The 21,193-nt window shown below is 32.3% G+C and overlaps 1 protein-coding gene across 1 annotated transcript; it reads right to left on the bottom strand.

Annotated features, from left to right (window-relative positions):
- Positions 1-255: 255 nt before the first annotated feature.
- On the bottom strand, positions 256-13,356 carry LOC139528104 (uncharacterized). Its single transcript, XM_071323935.1, has 8 exons — positions 13,222-13,356; positions 11,503-11,686; positions 7,041-7,126; positions 5,247-5,315; positions 3,812-3,826; positions 3,125-3,151; positions 2,402-2,413; positions 256-525 (listed from the first exon to the last, which is right to left on the bottom strand). The coding sequence occupies exons 1-8, from the start codon at positions 13,265-13,267 to the stop codon at positions 326-328; spliced, it is 639 nt and encodes a 212-aa protein (XP_071180036.1). The 5' UTR covers positions 13,268-13,356; the 3' UTR covers positions 256-325.
- Positions 13,357-21,193: the final 7,837 nt, after the last annotated feature.

Here is a 21,193-nt window from a genome sequence, read left to right as displayed (position 1 = left end):
ACACGAAACACAATAGTTTGTGCCATTATAATGTAAGAGCTTTCAGACTTTGCGCTAAAGAGGATAAAATAAAATATTTTTGTTCACCATTTTGCATTTCGTAAGGCTGTTTTATGTTATCGCAAAACCGAAACAATAGTTTTCTTTTAATGGGTAATGGCATATGCATGTCTAAAATAATGACATATGAAGTATCTTTTAATGGTTGGAAATACGTCGTTGTTATAGAAAATAAAAAAAACAACAACACCAGAACAAATTATTAACGTTTTATTGAGTAACCAGTTATATGAGTAGCGTCCCATTAAATGCGAAAAAAAACACGTTAATAACGACGACGTCTTCTATCTTTAGTACGATGTCTTGTTTCTTGAGCACGATATCCTCGAGATCTTTCGTTAGCATGACATCTTGTTTCTCTAGCACAACAAAGGCCATCATCTTCAACTGGTTCACATCCAGTACAAGGAATGTCTAATCTCGGGTTACGAATAGGGCAGTTCTTTGGCACGTTGCATCCCATTGCTAAATATAGGTAAATCAGTAGAAATACAGATGAATTGGTGAACAATTTATAGCCAAAAAAGTTTGTATAAAACACTTTATATGAAAATATAATGAAAAGAGCTACAATTTTTCTATAAAGTTAACAATTAGAATTTTAACCGATGGAATAATTCCCAATGTTGAAGGAAAATTTAAGATCATTGATTGCATAAACGCAAGTCAAGATTAAACAAAATATAATTATATATCAATGGGAATAACACGTATTTTTATATAATAGAAACCAGAGTGTTGTCAAGATAAGAATCCTATAGTGTTGGCAGGGATAAGAATCCCTACCTATATATGCTTTACATGTCAAATGGTTTTATACTTGTATAGCTTATGGTGTTAAATTAGACTATACTTCTTTTATTATACGAACAAATATTGCAAATGGTTGACCAGTGCATTATTTAGGCAACTAACACTCTCAGAAACAGACCTATATATCGTTGGAAAAATGTAGAAGGATACCTATTTCACCATTTCAGAATCCAAATAATTGTGGGGTAATTTCATTGAATGTACACCAAAGACAATAACGTCACATAATTGGTTACATTTCCATTGTTCTAAACGTTAATAGCCAATTGCAATGTTTTTGAATATAATACTTTGCTATCTGATATGAAGATAATAACAAATAAAATTTAACACTATGAAAAAAAACCTAACAAAATTGAAGAACTAAGGAATAAATCAAGTCAGAAAGACACATAGATCGAAAATAAACTGACTACACCATGGGGCAAATGGCAAAATCAAAAGATCAAGCGCATCAAATGAATGGAAATCAAATGCCATATCCCTGACTTAAAACAGTTGTTTTCTTATGTAGAAAACGGTTAATTAAACCTGGTTTTATTGCTAATTAAACCTCTCACTTGTATGAAAGTTGCGTATAATTACAATTTATATACAACAATGTGTGTGCAAAATAAACAGACATAAAAGGTAAAAACTTCAAAAATTGTAGTACAGCCTTCAACATTGTTATAAAGTCTGAATCAATTAAAAAAATGTAACGGTTTCAACAAAGAAACACAAATTGGCATATAGACAAAGTGCATCAACAATAATAAAACAAAAGAACTCAAAATGTACCAAAGCACAATAATGGGATTTATAAGAACCAATCTACGTCATAAGTATATAATCGAGCAAAAATTGTAGTACAGCATTCAACATTGTTATCAAGTCTGAATCAATTAAAAAAATATGACGGTTTCAACAAAGAAACACAAATTGGCATATAGACAAAGTGCATCAACAATAATAAAAGACAAGAACTCAAAATGTACCAAAGCACAATAGTGGGATCTATAAGAACCAATCAACGTCATAAGTATATAATCGAGAATAAATTAACAGTAAAGGTTAAATATATACAAGGACAGCAAAGAGGGAGTCGGGAATCTGATGTACAGTAGTTGTAGTTTGTTTATGTAATTTATAAGTGTTTCTCGTGTCTCGTTTTTTATTTGATTATACCGTTGGTTTTCCCGTTTGAATGGTTTTACACTAGTAAATTGTGGGGCCCTTTATAGCTTGTTGTTCGTTGTGAGCCAAGGCTCCGTGTTGACGGCCGTACATTGACCTATAATGGTTTACTTTTATAAATTGTTATTTGGATGGAGAGTTGTCTCATTTGCACTCACACCACATCTTCCTATATCTATTTAACACATAATTAAGACGACAGACACCTTCGTTAGTACCTAGAATCTATACTTCAAGACCATCATGTATTCTTTGTGAAGTTAATATGGAGTATTTATCAACAAGATCTTGTTATCATCCAATATTTTTTTTAGAAACAAGATATACTGTGTTTATCATAATTATTACTTACGTGGTATTCTAACTGAAAAAAAGTGAAATATGTAAAAAATATCATAGAAATAATCAAATTTAAATTTGATTTTTTTTTTTACAAATATTGTATCACTCTTCGAGTGGAAACGATAAACTTTTGTTTATCAAAAATGGAAATCATATACCTGAAAAATTCTTTGCAAGTTGAAAAATTTAAAGACAAGACGATGTGTATTTCTTGCCATAGTATCATCAGAAAATAAATTACGTATAAGTTAGCAACTAAATTGAATTACAAATGTAAAACCTAGATACAGGTTTATGCATCAATCTTAAACAGTCAACTTCAAAATTGGAACTGAAAAAGTAATGAGGCAAACATTTTGCCTCCTTTCGCACTGATTGCTTTGAAAGAATTCTTTTATAATTTTAGTAAAATAATTTACAAGACGTATGAACTGCAGAGGAAGTTTTAATCATATATTGGAAAAACATTAAAATAAATACGGATCATTCTTATAAATAATCATTTAATAAAACACACGAGAAAACATTATCAAAAATTAAAAAGTGTTCACCAAAACAAGTTGTTATAGTACTACTATAAAGTGTATTTACCAATGTCCCAAACATAAAGATAATGACTATCAATTTTCTAGACAACTTATGTTCTTATCTTTGAGTGGGATTTGCATTTACATACTCATAGCACATTTCTTAATTATTACAGTTTTGGTTTGATACTTTATATTGTACTTACATGATCTTCTTATCTGGTTTTCCCTTCCTAAAATAAAAAAAAATATATGTTATTAGTAATTAAGTTAAATTTGTGAAAGCATTAAATAAATTATGAAACACTAATTGAAACATTAACCCATTAGATACTAACAAGGTTGTCTTTCATGGTTTTATGTGACCTTGTATCAGTCACTTTGAATCTTCTGGGCTTTACACACAACTTTATATTGTACTTAAACAGTCAAATTAATGCCGTTATGGCATTTCTACCACTTGGTCTACACCTCTGCAGATGGGATGCAGGTCTCCTATATAGTGTATCAGTGTGTTCCTTGCATGCCAATACGGATATAGTTAGATTTAAAAATTTTGAAAAAGAAAACAAAAAAATATTTTTCAAAAATGCATAGTTGATTTATTGTCAAGATTTCTTATACTTTGATTCCTTGTTTTATCAGCTCTAAAGCATGTACTAAGCTTAATGTTCAAAAATATTTTGCATAATGAAACATTAATTTTAGAAATGGGCATTTTATGGGGAAGGTTTAACTTACTCTGATAGTGTATATGAGATCACCTCTTTTTTGAGGTTTGTGTTTACATACCGATATGTCATTCTAATATGAATTTTACTTATGTTAAGCATTATAAAAGATAGGAAACCATTGTTACTAGTATATAACTTTCCATAAACTATGATACTCACGTTGCAAATCTCTTGCTGAAAAACAAACTTTCATAAGTAATCTCATTACCTCTTTAATTGTTTGCATGCAACTCATATCGCCGAAATTTTACTTCACACGAATAATACGTGGGTGTAACCAGTTGAGCTAGATGTCCTTACCTCTCCGAAGTAGCATCAGAGTTTTCATCAGATTTCAATTTGTGCCCGAGCTGTTATGTTTGTTTTTGTATCGTGCTTTTTGAAAAAAATGTTTGCCTTTTCGTCCACTTTTGAAAGCCTCCTTGGTGTCTATCCTTCATCTTGAAAAGTTAAACTGAAGTGGTTTTGAACTAGCCGTCAGTAACTTCGAATACTCTCAGATCAGTACTAAGTGTCTTTTTTTGGTTGTTGTTGTAATATACAATTACCCGACCACGTTCACTCTGTGTTTTTGTTAGATGTCTTTCTATGTGTATCCATCTGTTGAGTGAAGCCTTTTTCTACTGATTTTTCACGGTACTTATCTATCCCAAATTCATGTATTTGGTTTTTGATGTTCTATTTGTTATTAATTCTTATAGGATTTTGTCTAATGCTTAGTCTGTTTATGTGTGTGTTACATTTTAATGTTGTGTCGTTGTTCTCTCTGATGTTTAATGCGTTTCCCTCAGTTTTAGTTTGTTACCCCGATTTTGATTTTTGTCCATGGATTTACGAGTTTTGAACAGCGGTATACTACTGTTGCCTTTATTTACATATTTGTTTTTCGTTCAAAAATAAATAAATTAGGTTGTTATAGGTAACTATGCGGTATGGGCATTGTTGAAGGTCGTGCGGTGACCTCAAGTTGTTAATTACTGTGTCATTTTGTCTTTCGTGGAGAGTTGTCTCATTGGCAATCATACAACATCTCCTTTTTTATATTTGTATAGCGCTAAACTAGTAAAGTACATTCGTCTGCGAATATTAGTCCGAATAATTCATTTTTAATTTGATGATTAAAGAATATATTAAAAAAATATGTAACAAATAAATAATATACAGTTTATGACACATCAATTAAAATTCCATATTTGATAAATGATGAACTGATTTTTGTAACAGTGTTAGTCACATATGAATTGGTTGTTTATGAAGGTCACTCTTGTGTGAACCATCTTTCTGAGTGATACAACATTGACACCACAGTAACAATTACTGAAAACCTCATCAAACAGTTGAAAAACAACGCCAGCTAAACACATGTAAGAACATAAGATTTTGAAATTATAAAAATCCTTGCGTAAGTCTTACATTTATCTCAAGGACTGGTTTTACTATCCGATTTCTCGAATTCCAGAGTATTTTACTCGTTCAGGTTAAAATAAATTTTTTGTTGCCACAGACAAATTATTATAGTAGACGACAATATTTAAATGGCAATGTAGAGTTAGATATTTTATGTATTATATGCCAAAATAATGGTATTGATTACCTAATAGAAGAGAAGAGCTCCATTGTCCATAGCAAATTTCACACAGTGCTGGAGTCGATCTGAAAGTCCCTGCATGAAGATAAAGTCCATGGTTACAAACGAACTAGCTTTAAATAAAACGTTTGAATAGGCAAGATATTTGCATTGCACAAGTCATGTCTTCTTTGACTATTAATGACGTTAAAATACTAAATACCTGTGATGTGTTTTAGTCGATTTTAGTCTCTGATGCGTGATTTTTTTTATTATTTATTGGTTTTGGCTTTTAACTAGCTGTCAGTAACTGCGAGTACTCTCAAATCGTATGTTCTTGTTAATTCGACCTGTTGATACTGTTTATAATGCTTTTTTGTTATTTTTTTATTTATATGGATCTTGTCTGTACACCAGCTTTCATTATTTGTAATATCTTCAATTTTTCACTTATTCTTACAACATTTGTATAAACTTCAAGATTATAAAAAAACCGGTTTTTTTTCTAAAGTGAACATTGATTGGTTAAATATTTCTCAGTCATGTCCTGTGTTTGAATTTGTTTGTTAGCTTTTTGGTCATGAATGTTTGTCTCTAATATTTAATTAACTGTGCATTTGTATTCAGATATCGCAGATCAAATTTATTCGTTCATTGTTTAATCATACGTTTTTTGATTGAGTTAAGTCTGCCAATTGATATTTTATCGTATGTTTTTCTTTGTTGTGATGTTATGCTATTGTTTCAGAAAAAGGGAGAAGGTTTGGATCCATTAAAACGTTTAATCCCGCTGCAAATGTTTGCACCTGTCCTAAGTCAGGAATCTGATGTACAGTACTTGTCGTTTGTTTATGTCATATATACGTGTTTCTCGTTTTGTTTATATAGATTAGACCGTTGGTTTTCCCGTTTGAATGGTTTTACACTAGTAATTTTGGGGCCCTTTATAGCTTGTTGTTCGGTGTGAGCCAAGGCTCCGTGTTGAAGGCCGTACTTTAACCTATAATGATTTACTTTTTAAATTGTTATTTGTATGGAGAGTTGTCTCATTGGCACTCACACCACATCTTCCTATATCAAGATACTCCATATACTGATAAAAGGTTACGCTGATTTCTTTTTTTTATTTTTGTATACATACATTTTTTTCCTCTCAAATAAGTAGGTTTATTGAAGTTGCAAAATGCGAATGGACCTTCATTGTATAGTTTGAGAACTCAAACTTATCAGTAACGTTTATTGAATAAAAAATCTTTGAAAAGTTTCATAAAAATAATTGATCTCATGGCATGAAACCCAAAAAATCGTGAAGTTCTTAATATAAATGTGACTACACAGTTTATTCTTTCATTGGATAATATTGAATAATGTAATAACTTCAGATTTATCTTTGCTTTATTTCTCATTGTCTACAAGCATATCATTTGCTTTTTTTTAATTATATAACTATTTAAATTCAGTATAAACTCTTATAAACTTTGAACGATTTATATCTTTGCTGTATTGTATATACACAAGTCTGTAGACCACTAGTGGACTACTATGATATGGGTTTTGCTCATTGTTGAAGGACTACGATAAGCGATAGTTTTTTAATTTCTGTGTCAGTTGGTTTCTTGTGGAAAGTCGACAATTGGCAATCATCATATTGTTTTATATTCTAGTCCTGTTTTGGTGTTTTGATCTTATTGAAGCATACCCAACATATACTTTCATTAATTTGCATTTGTAGTTTGGTCTTTACATTTGATAATGTAACGTATGGTATTACAAAGACCTTCTGTAAATTTTGTTGAATGCAACAAAAAAGTCATAACTTACTCCATGGTAGTCCATACCATACCACTATTCCACCAGTTGGGTCCAAAGCCAGTCGTTTGACACAGGTATATTCATTGCCACGTCGTCTGGAAAAAAGTATTACAATAAGAGCGGGATGGTTGCCATTTTGATGGCATTAGTTGATTTGTTTGTCTTCAGGATAAAGTAACATAACACAATTACCGAACACCAAGGAAAATTCAAAACGAGAAGTCCCTTATCAAATGGCAAAACCAAACGTTCAAACACATTAAACGAATGGATACCAACTGTCATATTCCTGACTTTTTATAGACATTTTCTCATGTAAAAAATGGTGGATTAAATCTGGTTATATTGCTAACATAACCTCTTGTATGACAGAAGCTTAAATTCTATTATATTGACAACAATGTGTGAACAAATGGAACAGACATAAAAGGTTAAAGTGTAAAAAATAGGGATACAGCAGCCAACTTTGTTACAATCTTTATATCTAAAAAAAAAAACCACCCAAATATGTGGACAAGGAAAACAAAAAAGACATATAGACAAAGCACATGAGCAAACATGGAATACAAGAATACCAAAAACTTACAATAGCACAATAGCCGAATGACGGGATTTATAAATACCGAATTTCGTCAAATGGATATTATCGAAAACAGACAAAACAGTAAAAGTAATGATTTAAAGTGAATAAAGGCACGCTATGACACGTAATTAAGATGATCAAGAACATCAGTACCTAGTATCTTTATGTCAAGAACATTGTGTATTAAGTGTTAAGTTGCTATGGAATATTTATCCATAAAGTCTTGGTATCTTCCGAGGAACTGTTGTTTTTTTCCAGAAAAAGTCCGTTCTTGAGAATTGAGATTACAAAACAAAAACTAGACGACAAATGAATAAATTACGCATTTCTAATGTTAATGTGTAAATACAACTACTGCTTAGGAAACGTTCATCCAACTTCCAGGGAGTTGGGTTATTTTGGTTCCGTACACAAGATATTCTGATCTCGAATTTGATGGAAAAAAATATTGTGGTCAAGAAAATTAAAAATACTTTTTATTCTGAAGATAGATATTCCGTTGACCATGTTTACCTTATAGTGTAAAATATTGAAGAAAATAATTTCATTATAAGCTATTAAAAACTATTAAAATAATTCTGACTCAGACAAAAAAACCATACACCTCCCTGAAGTTAAATAGTTGCTCCCTTATTGATGTGAATTTAAATTGTCCTATATAAAGGCGACAGTAGTATACTGGTGTTGGAAATTTATAAATCGATTGATTTAAAACAAATCCTGGTTACAAACTAAAACTGAAGGAATCCCATCAAATGTATGAGGAGAACAACGACACAACATAAACACTAAAATGCAACACAAGCAGAAACGAACTATAAGATAACAATAGCCATTTTTATGACTTGTTATATAGATATAGGAAGATGTGGTGTGAGTGCCAATGAGACAACTCTCCATACAAATAACAATTTAAAAAGTAAACCATTATAGGTTAAAGTACGGCCTTCAACACGGAGCCTTAGCTCACACCGAACAATTATTTTAAGAAAAAAATGCGCGGTTGAACCTGGTTTTGTGGCTAGCCAATCCTCTCTATAACTGTAATGAAACTTTACGATACAAAATTAACCTTTTGCATGTTTGAGTGGTACAAATCGACTCATCGTGTATACCACAATTCGTCTTTACAAAACTAAACAGTGATGCAAACTTATGTAACTTCAGCGTTCATGATAAAGGTAAATCCAGAAAACCGCTTCGGACGCAATAAATTATTAAACTTGTTGTTTTAAATTTTTTACATCACTGGGTCGATACCTCTGCTGGTGGACTATCAGTCCCAGAGGGTATCATCAGCTCAGTAGTCAGTACTTCGGTACAGACATGATTGAACAAACTTTACTGAAATTGTTTGTTTATAAATTTTGAAATGATTAAGAAACTAAGGTTTCAATTCCCTCAGACAAAGTTGGCTTTAGATGAATTTGGCTATTTATTACAGGTATTTTTGACATATAGCTCTTCAATGGCTTCGGTACTTATATATCTTTGGATTTCAAATGTTTGGCTTTGAGCGTCCCTGATGAAGGTAAATCCAGAAAAGCGCTTCGGACGCAATAAATCATTAAACGTGTTGTTTTTTAATTATTTGGAAATAATAATGTTTTTTTTTCAAGATTTACTAAGAGACATGTGTCACAGTAATCTCCACGAGGATAAAAACATCGTCATTTGATTTACGTGAGTTACGTTATGCAAAAATAATTGGTGATGGTTGTGGCCATTCTAGTCAAAACCAATCATTCTAGTTACCTGATTAGGAATTTAAAACAGAAGAGATATCATCCATGTTATTTTGTTTATCATGATACTTTTTTTGTTTACTTTAATATTTATATATTAACATTGTTGATGTATTTGCTTAATTTATTGTCCTTTGGGTATTATCAATAGTCTGTTGTTTTCGTATTGAACTGGCCATCTTTTCAATTACGCTAGTTTTGATGAAGTTCAATACGTTTGGTTTAGCATCTAACAACTACTAGAAGTGATTCTTGACATCCAATGTAATGTCTAAGGTGATATTATTAAGAGGCTTAACACTACAGGGAGATAACTCTTAAAAACTCATCTGAACATTATAATCACGTTCTATTGTTAAGAAAACAACATAAAGCTTTTCAACGATCAAATTGGCGTTTGTCAAACTGCTATATATCCAATAAAAGAGGGACGAAAGATACCAGAGGGACAGTCAAACTTATAAATCGAAAATATACTGACAACGCCATGGCTAAAAATGAAAAGGACAAACAGACAAACAATAGAACACATGACACAACATAGAAAACTAAAGAATGAACCACACCAAAAACTAGGGGTGATCTCAGGTGCTCCGGAAGGGTAAGCAGATCCTGCTCCACATGTGGCACCCGTCGTGTTGCTTATGAGATAAAAATCCGGTAAGTAGTCCAATTCGGTAGGTCACATTTATCAAAGGGAAGGGGATTGTAGTTACGACGTAAGGAACAATTCCGATATCATTTGTGAAACGGTTATTCCATAACGGTCAACCAACTCGTGATGGCGTCCGTAAAATTACGAAGAGATGATTTCAACTTCACCATTTGGAACTCTTGATTTAATAGCTTCCTTGCGAGCAACAACCCACTATCAAGAAAATCATGATAGGAAATGCAAGCACGGAAATATCGTATCAATTGGAAGATATATACACAGTATGCAGGTCCTTCTGGAATGCTGCTACTCAGAAATTGAAAATTCAAAATTGGAAAGCTGAAATCATCTCTTTTGTCGTAGAGTTTTGTTTTCAATCGACCCTCATTGTCAAGTTCTAGATGTAAGTCAAGATATGAGGCCGACTTAACTGTATCTGTTGTATCCTTTATCTCTAGTTCAATGGGATAGATGCGTTCGACATAGTCACCAAATTTTGAATTATTTAGTGAAAGAACATCAAATTTATAGCGAAAAGTAGAGTTAAACGATATTGCTAACTTCTTATCTTTCTTCCTAAGAAGTTCCCGTATGAAGTCAGCCTCATAATAATAAAGAAACAAGTCAGCAAGAAGAGGGGCAAAATTCGTTCCCATTGGAATGCCGATAGTCTGTTAAAAAACACGTCCTCCGAACGTAACAAATATGTTGTCAAACAAGAAATCAAGCAACTTGATAATGTCAGTTTCAGAGAATTTTTTGTTTGAATCATAGTGCATGATCCTTTACAAAGTAGGATTTATCCCTTCCTAAGACAAAATACTTGTATCTTCGTTGGCCATTCTTTTTTATCAAATAAAGCAATACCAACTCTTTCAATTTGTCTTTTAGTTTGGAATGTGGAATACTTGTATAAAGTGTAGAAAAGTCAAATGTTTTAATACTATTACAAGTTGAAAGAGAGTTAGATTGTATGTACTCTAAAAGATCTTTGGAATTTTTAAGTATCCACATCTGATTCACGCCACCTCTAGAATAGGCAGTTTCACAATAACTTTGAAGCCCGTCTTTGATTGCTGATAAAATGGATGTTAATAATTTAGAAAGAGGTTTTGTGGAGCACTTGGAAGACCCAGCAATATACCGTTGTTTGTAAGGACACTTAAGCAGTTTAGGTATCCAATACAGTGATGGAAGATCCAGTTCATCATCTTTGGTTGGAATTCCAAAGGAACATAGAACAGACCTATGATAATCCAGGATGTCCTTTTTGGTAAATGTCGTGAGGGTATATGTTGGGTTTCCAAGTGAATTAGCAATACCTAATTCGTTTATCAAGCAGTTAATGTAATGAGTTTTACACACACAAACGATTTTGTTTGGGGCAATAAACGTATATATTATGTCAAATTTTATGAAAATTAAACGAGCCAAATTGATTTTAGCCAAAGTGTTTAGTACTAACTAAATATATTTTTGTTTACATACCGGGCGACAAGAAATGGTCCGGTTCTGAAATGACATTCAGCAAATTCGCCCGAAGGCGAAAGCTGCACTAAGTGAGATTGATTGCGGAAGTATTCAAGAGATGTCAACTCGGCAGAACCACCGGTGATAAAGATGTACTGTGCTCTTTCCTGCTGTTCACATGGAAAACTACACACGGCATTTCCTGTGCAAAGAAAAGTTAACATAGTTAAGCACTTCAGTCATAAATCAAAACGTTTAACTTGCAATACAAATCATGACGTACAAAAATATATTTAAACAGTTTCGTGGCATTGATATGTGTTTTAAAAGGTTGAAACACACGAAACAGGGCCAATGGCAATGACGAAAAGAGGATCGATGTTTGGGTTAATAATAAACGATAATATGAACAGATGAATAATGTCTTCCTTGGGTTAAACTTTAGATTTAGGCATAAGAATCCGATAGTCAATATGCTACTGCTTTGTTAGCAGCATCGGCTGTGTTTAATTTAAAATCCATCAATGATTAGAAATTTACTATAATTGGATGGATATCTACCGAGATGAGCGAAATTTCAATGTATTGAAAACTACTAATTGGTAGATATCTACCGAGATGTGCGAAATTTCAATGTATTGAAAATTACTAATTGGTAGATATCTACCGAGATGTGCGAAATTTCAATGTATTGAAAACTACTAATTGGTAGATATCTACCGAGATGTGCGAAATTTCAATGTATTGAAAACTACTAATTGGTAGATATCTACCGAGATGTGCGAAATTTCAATGTATTAAACATTACTAATTGGTAGATATCTGCCGAGATGTGCGAAATTTCAATGTATTGAAAACTACTGATTGGTAGATATCTACCGAGATGTGCGAAATTTCAATGTATTGAAAACTACTGATTGGTAGATATCTACCGAGATGTGCGAAATTTCAATGTATTGAAAACTACTAATTGGTAGATATCTACCGAGATGTGCGAAATTTCAATGTATTGAACATTACTAATTGATATATATCTGCCGAGATGTGCGAAATTTAACATATTGAAACTTACTAAATAAACTCATCATAGATACCAGGATTGAAATTGTATACTTACACTAGACGCGGGTTTCGTCTGCAAAAGACTCATCAGTGACGGTCGAAACAAAAAATTGTTAAAAAGTCTCAATCGAGTACGAAGTTGAGGAGCATTGAGGACCAAACATTCCTAAAAGTTTTACCAAACACAGCTAATGTAATCTATTTCTAAGTTAAAAAAACCTTCGTTTTTTAAATTGGTAAATATCTGCCGAGATTATCGGAATATCTATGTATGGGTGGATAATATTGTTAACCGAGACAATATACAAATGTAAATCATGATTACATGTAATATTAAAAAAATTCTGAATCCAGATTTTTCCCTATACCTTAAAGAGTTAAATATTAAAAGTATTTTTTGATTAAAATTGTCTATAAAATTGTCAAAAAACTAAAAAAAAATTCTGACGTACACACAAAAATACACCCAAACTTAGACCTAAGGAGTTCACATTACTACTGTGTTAGCTAAAATTAGTTGTCAAATGATATGCATGTATATTTATTTAAATGTAACACCAGGAAAAAAGTAGCAAAAACATCTTAAAATGAAAAAAAGTATTGTTGATAAGCAGTGTCATGACTTTTATTTTAAAAATTAAATATTGATATTAAAAAAAAAAATTAAATGCTTACCATGAACAACTAGTAACGTTGTCAACACAAGCTGAAGTAAAAACATTTTAGATATATAATTAACCGTGCAATATATATATCTATATATATAAATATCAACTTAATATTAAAAATTAAAATAAATGATCTATCAAAGTTATAAGTCATCTACATTGTAGAATTATGCAACAGACACAGTAATTGACAGATGCATTTAATATTTAAAAAAAACTAATGATTTATATGATCATTCATAGATAGATCTTAAGAAAATAAACAATGACTACCACAAAAGATAAGAATGATACGATAGATTAACATTAAAACAAAACAAAAAAATAGACGTCCTTTCCGGAAACAAAATAAAGCACAGGTAAGAAATGAAAAAGAAAAATGATAAATCGACTAAAAACCATTGGAACTTATTGACACCGTTAAAGTCTACAATTCACCTAAAGTCCACAAAATCGCTCAAGTCCACAACCAGTTCCGCTTAAGTCCATAAGACTCCTAAATTCCACAAACTTCCATTTAAGTCCACAAAATGACCTCCCCTAAAGTCTACAAAATCACAACCAGTTTTCGCTTAAGTCCATAAGACTCCTAAATTCCACAAACTTTCCATTTAAGTCCACAAAATGACCTCCCCTAAAGTCTACAAAATCACAACCAGTTTTCGCTTAAGTCCATAAGACTCCTAAATTCCACAAACTTTCCATTTAAGTCCACAAAATGACCTCCCCTAAAGTCTACAAAATCACAACCAGTTTTCGCTTAAGTCCATAAGACTCCTAAATTCCACAAACTTTCCATTTAAGTCCACAAAATGACCTCCCCTAAAGTCTACAAAATCACAACCAGTTTTCGCTTAAGTCCATAAGACTCCTAAATTCCACAAACTTTCCATTTAAGTCCACAAAATGACCTCCCCTAAAGTCTACAAAATCACAACCAGTTTTCGCTTAAGTCCATAAGACTCCTAAATTCCACAAACTTTCCATTTAAGTCCACAAAATGACCTCCCCTAAAGTCTACAAAATCACAACCAGTTTTCGCTTAAGTCCATAAGACTCCTAAATTCCACAAACTTTCCATTTAAGTCCACAAAATGACCTCCCCTAAAGTCTACAAAATCACAACCAGTTTTCGCTTAAGTCCATAAGACTCCTAAATTCCACAAACTTTCCATTTAAGTCCACAAAATGACCTCCCCTAAAGTCTACAAAATCACAACCAGTTTTCGCTTAAGTCCATAAGACTCCTAAATTCCACAAACTTTCCATTTAAGTCCACAAAATGACCTCCCCTAAAGTCTACAAAATCACAACCAGTTTTCGCTTAAGTCCATAAGACTCCTAAATTCCACAAACTTTCCATTTAAGTCCACAAAATGACCTCCCCTAAAGTCTACAAAATCACAACCAGTTTTCGCTTAAGTCCATAAGACTCCTAAATTCCACAAACTTTCCATTTAAGTCCACAAAATGACCTCCCCTAAAGTCTACAAAATCACAACCAGTTTTCGCTTAAGTCCATAAGACTCCTAAATTCCACAAACTTTCCATTTAAGTCCACAAAATGACCTCCCCTAAAGTCTACAAAATCACAACCAGTTTTCGCTTAAGTCCATAAGACTCCTAAATTCCACAAACTTTCCATTTAAGTCCACAAAATGACCTCCCCTAAAGTCTACAAAATCACAACCAGTTTTCGCTTAAGTCCATAAGACTCCTAAATTCCACAAACTTTCCATTTAAGTCCACAAAATGACCTCCCCTAAAGTCTACAAAATCACAACCAGTTTTCGCTTAAGTCCATAAGACTCCTAAATTCCACAAACTTTCCATTTAAGTCCACAAAATGACCTCCCCTAAAGTCTACAAAATCACAACCAGTTTTCGCTTAAGTCCATAAGACTCCTAAATTCCACAAACTTTCCATTTAAGTCCACAAAATGACCTCCCCTAAAGTCTACAAAATCACAACCAGTTTTCGCTTAAGTCCATAAGACTCCTAAATTCCACAAACTTTCCATTTAAGTCCACAAAATGACCTCCCCTAAAGTCTACAAAATCACAACCAGTTTTCGCTTAAGTCCATAAGACTCCTAAATTCCACAAACTTTCCATTTAAGTCCACAAAATGACCTCCCCTAAAGTCTACAAAATCACAACCAGTTTTCGCTTAAGTCCATAAGACTCCTAAATTCCACAAACTTTCCATTTAAGTCCACAAAATGACCTCCCCTAAAGTCTACAAAATCACAACCAGTTTTCGCTTAAGTCCATAAGACTCCTAAATTCCACAAACTTTCCATTTAAGTCCACAAAATGACCTCCCCTAAAGTCTACAAAATCACAACCAGTTTTCGCTTAAGTCCATAAGACTCCTAAATTCCACAAACTTTCCATTTAAGTCCACAAAATGACCTCCCCTAAAGTCTACAAGAAAACACCGCTAAAGTCTACAACAAGTTCCGCTAAAGTCCACACATTTGTTATATTATTAAAAAATAAATTAGCTTTTTTTTTTTTTATCTCAGTAGTTCAACTTTAATATCGTTCTTGATAATTCTTTTGTATCACTTGTAATTTATATAGGTTAGATAAATGACAAACAAAATCAGTATGAAAAAAAGATTTTGTTCGAAAAATAACTGTATTTTTAAGGTAGCGCAATACAAAGATTTTATAACTCCAACCTCCAAGTTTTAAAATGCTGCAACTTTCTTAATAATGCTTGAAAATTTATAAAAGTGGTAGTTATGGATAGCTAACAGATTATTCTTTCAAATAAATACAATGTTAGTATTATGCAACAATTATGTAACCAATTATAATGTTAACTGTGTCTAAAATATTTTTCACCAAATTTCCACTTTCAAATGAAATTAGCTTCTGCATAGGTATCCCTAGAGGGTTGATTTTATTATATGTTGTTCCTATGGCCATTATCTACAAAAGGGTGTCTCAGATTTCAGATAGAATATATAGAACAAATTTTACACCTAATTAAACATTATCTTCTTTTATGTGGTTAGGACGTTTACACTAATTAGAGATTTATGAGAGAATGAAATACAATAGAGACAATCTGAGACATCCTTTTGAAGTCCATGATGTGTTGATTAAGATTTCGTTAAAATTTTCTGTATAGTTAAAGAGATGATAGACGTAAATTCATTCAAGTGAACTTACCCAGATTTTGCCACTAACTACATAATTGATTACACAATGATTGCATAATAAAAATATTGCATTCATTAAAAAGATTAATCTTTTATCTATCTATATATACCTCTTTTATTATTTTCTATGCATTCATAAGAAAGTTACAACATTTCAAAGGTTAGTGATTGGAAGTAAAAAAAATCTTTGTATTGTGCTACCTTAAACGACACACATGAGTAAAAAAATATCACTATAAATGGAAAGGAAATAGATAGATAAACGTATAAATGGAAAGGAAATAGATAGATAAACGATATGTATACGACAAATGTATACTATACAGGAAAAGTAGTTGTTGTTTGTTGATTTGGTTCATAAGTGTTTATCGTTTATCGTTTTTTGTCGAGCCTGTGACTTTTGTCGCAGAAAGCTCGACATAGGGATAGTGATCCGGCGGCGGCGGCGTTAGCTGATTTATAAAAAGCTTTATATTTTAGAAGGTGGAAGACCTGGATGCTTCATACTTTGTATATAGATGTCTCATGTTACGAAGTTTTTGTCAATCACATGTCCAATGTCCTTGACCTCATTTTTATGGTTCAGTGACTACTTCAAAATAAGTTAAGATTTTTTGTAATGTTACATTCTCTCTTATTATAAGTAATAGGATAACTATATTTGGTATGTGCGTACCTTGCAAGGTCTTTATGCCCATCAGACAGTTTTCACTTGACCTCGACCTCATTTCATGGATCAGTGAACAAGATTAGGTTTTGGTGGCCAAGTCCATATCTCAGATACTATGAGCAATAGGTTTAGAATATTCGGTGTATTGATAGACTGTAAGGTGCACATGTCCAACTGGCAGGTGTCATCTGATCTTGACCTCTTTTTCATGGTTCAGTGGTTATAGTTAAATTTTTGTGTTTTGGTCTGTTTTTCTTATACTATATGCAATAGGTCTACTATATTTGATGTATGGAAGGATTGTAAGGTGTACATGTCCAACTGGCAGGTATCATCTGACCTTGACCTCATTTTCATGGTTCGGTGGTTATAGTTAAGTTTTTGTGTTTCGGTCTGTTTTTCTTATACTATATGCAATAGGTCTACTATATTTGGTGTATGGAAGGATTGTAAAGTGTACATGTCTAGCTGGCAGGTGTCATCTGACCTTGACCTCAGTTTCATGGTTCAGTGGTCGAAGTTAAGTTTTTTAATGGTTGGTCTTTTTTCTAACACTATATGCAATAGGTCAATGTAGGTCAACTATATTTAGTGTATGAAAATATTTGATGATCTATATATTAGTCGCGCAGGTTTTATTTGACCTTGACCTCATTTATACGGTTCATTGCTAAGTGTTCAGGTATAATGTTTTGGTCTGTTTCTTAAACTATAAGCAATAGGTCAACTATATTTGTTGTATGGAAGAATTTTAAGCTGTACATGTCTTCATCTGACCTTGACCTCAATTTCATGGTTCATTGGTCAATGTTTAGTTCTTTTTTGGTTAATGTTAAGTTTTGTAACAGTTGTAATAGAGCTTTATCTTAAGGACTATCAACATAATATCAATGATTAGTAAAGAAGGCGAGACATTTCAGCGAGTGCAGTCTTGTTTTTTATATAGACTAGACCGTCGTCTCTTTTATTGTTTAAATAGTTTAACACTTGTTGTTTTGGGGGCCCCGTATAGCTTGCTGCTTGGTGTGAGTCAAGGCTCCGTGTTGAAAATCGTACTTTGACCTATAATGGTTTACTTAATTAAAAAATTTTGTGACTTGGATAGAGAGTTGTCTCATTGGCACTCATATCACATCTTCTGATATCAAGGTATGAAAGTTTGTGTTTATGTTTCAACATATTTTATGTGCACAAATACATATCCTTTTAGACACAAGACAAACACATTTATGGTGTCATATCTATTTGGATAAAGGCAGATGTGGTGTGAGTGCCAATGAGACAACTCTCCATCCAAAATTTGACATATTTACAGTATAGTTAATGAATAAAAAAGGGTACCAAACTCCAAGGAAAATTCAAAATGTGCAGTACTTTTTTCAAATGGCAAAGTACAAAGCTCAAGCACATCAAACGAATGGAAAATAACTGTCATATTCATGAATTTGTAAAAGCATGCATTCATTTCATATTGTTTAGCATTTGTATAAATTGGACAGACAGTTTATATTTAACTTGAGTTACTGTTTAACCATTAATATTGTACGATTGAGAAATCTTTCGGCTAATGCAGTAATTTGAGTAGTTTAAAATATATGAGCCCGTATACCATGGTAACAAAAATGGAGATCAGAATTGTAATTCAAGTTGAAATCATGACACTCCAGTATGATCTTTATAGATGACAGACCACCAATTCACTCCCTCAAATTACGAACGTATGTCATTCATCCTTTCACCTGTCGGACAATGGTGTATAAAACACTGATTGGGAACATTAAGTCTTGTCCCTTGTTAAGATCTCGAATAATTTAGAAAAAAATGTTTTCATTATTTTGTAATTTAAGTATTATTGTCTCAGTACATATTATTCAATCATATGGATCCTCGGGGTAAATCTTTTGCTAGATGTCGAACAATTTTAATACACTAGACCTTCTGATATGTTTTATGAAATGAAAAAAAAATGGCATAACTTTAAAATTTATATTATATTTGAGTTATAAGCAGCCTGAAAAATCTTATTTCCCAGTAAACTATGTAGGATCATAAATCTGACAGTGATTTTTCATATGACATGAATTTATAACTAGAATGTTTCATTTTAATTGATCAAAACAAAACTAAATGCTTTTATTTAAATTGTTTTGTAATTAATAAACTAACAAGATAAAAAGATATGATAAGAATCAGCTAAATTGTATCCATGTGCGTATATCGCTAACAACCTATCATGATCACAATTATCACCCTATTTAGAAATGGTTTGTGTTAGATCCACGATCTCGTCAAAATGATCCCTTGAAAAATGAATTTGAGACTTCTCCGCTTATCATATATAAATAAGTAAATGTGGTATGAGCACCAATGAGACAACTCTGCTCCCAATTATAAAAATTAACATTCATTCGTCAATGTACGGCCTTCAACACGGCTCCTGACTTAGAATAAGTGCATATAAACGCTGTTGGTTTAAACTAGTTTGTTGGCGTCGAATCTCCTCCGTCAATGTAAACAACTAAGGTTCATCTAATTCATATCACGTTAATAAGAGCATGTTTTGAATATGCAAGTGATGTATGCACACTGTCTATCCATACATCAACATGTCGTCAGATTATGATTCAATAATCGACAATAAACATAACGTTTCCTACCAAACAAAACAAAATCGTATGACATCCATAGTAGTCATGTCATTTCTTAACCGATTTCTAAGAAATAGCAAAATCGGTCACAAAGTAAAATGGACGACGATTAAGTAATTGAACCAACATCAACCAATATTACGGGTCCATGGTTAATAATTTAAGGCAAGAGTAGAATACCGCTGTTCTAATGTCATTAATGTCTAATCGATTAAGAGAACATCAATCCGGCTAACAAACTAAAACTGAGGTAGAGACAAAATCCGGGTTACATGTCCATAGTAAACCATGGCAATTCACAATATCGTATTTCCATGTTTCGTGAACACTGAATTGAGGATCATTTTTTTTTATTAAGCATAGATTATTAAATATTCACAGCATGATAAACAAGTGTTCTAAATGTCATATGTATGTAACCGCAACTTTGTGGTAAAAACTTATAACAAAAAAATGTAATCTAAGTATCATATCTATTCCACTAACACATTTTTTATCCATTGAGGTCCCTGGTAAATACATATCACTAGGTATCATATCTTCGAAATTCACCTTCCCATGATGAAGGAGCATTATTTTTATACTGACGTCTGATTTAACATGTTTAACTGACGTGAAATCAAAAATTTAACTGACTTTTTTTATACGTATAAGAAACCATTGGTGCCTATATTGTGAAATATGGGGGAATACAATTTTGAACGTTAGGGGTATTATAAATACTAGACAAATTGATAAATCATACCTCTGTTAATGTATTCTATTTTAAGGAAACACCTTTTATGATCTTCATTTTTGTCGAGTCAAGTCAACAGTCTTGTATTGTGAAAACAAGTGGTTATGAAACATGTACACTAGTATCTAAAAAATATATACAATCTTTTTGTATACTATGTAGTTTACTAATTGATATTTGACGATTGTGTAATAATTGTTGCCTACCATCAATACAGTTCATCAAGTGTAAAATCAGTACGATGTTTAATTTGTTGATTGTAGCTTATAAGTTTGCCATGGGACCTATGATTACGTTTCAATATTCATAATACCAACAGAGAAAGTTTTAGCTATGTTCACATGTCCCGTGGTATTTTCGTATAGTGCCACGGAATACACAGGGAAAACAATGTCTTAGTGGCGTATCCAAGGGGAGAGAGAGGGTGGTCCAGGGATCCGTTTGTTTTTAAAACAGAAGTTATTAAAAGATCATAATTGTACACTCGAAATCGAAACTACAAAATACCCAAAATCCATCAACTACAATTTTCAAAAGATTCATCTTGTTTTACAATGATCAGCAATTCCACGTGCAAAAAGGAGATTATTAGGCAGCACCCATTTAACTTCACTTTGTTTTTTGTCTGAGTCAGATAATTTCATTTCTCGCGCATAGAGCGAACATTTTATTTTGTTTTTCGACACTATCAATTTAGGTTTTTTTTTCAAAAAAAAAATAACATTATAAGGCATGATGGGGAATATCCTGTT

Source organism: Mytilus edulis, chromosome 6 (assembly GCF_963676685.1).
Source record: "Mytilus edulis chromosome 6, xbMytEdul2.2, whole genome shotgun sequence".
Lineage (NCBI taxonomy): Eukaryota > Metazoa > Mollusca > Bivalvia > Mytilida > Mytilidae > Mytilus > Mytilus edulis.
Note: the sequence above shows the minus strand (reverse complement) of the source record. Positions and strands in the feature narration are given on the sequence as shown.

Excerpts from the sequence above, each read along its gene's own strand:
- LOC139528104 (XM_071323935.1), bottom strand. The coding sequence starts at position 13,267 with ATGTTTTTACTTCAGCTTGTGTTGACAACGTTACTAGTTGTTCATG. Across the intron at positions 11,687-13,221 it reads AACGTTACTAGTTGTTCATG|GAAATGCCGTGTGTAGTTTT; the intron begins GTAAGCATTTAA and ends TTCTTTGCACAG. Across the intron at positions 5,316-7,040 it reads ATGGTATGGACTACCATGGA|GGACTTTCAGATCGACTCCA; the intron begins GTAAGTTATGAC and ends ATCTTCATGCAG.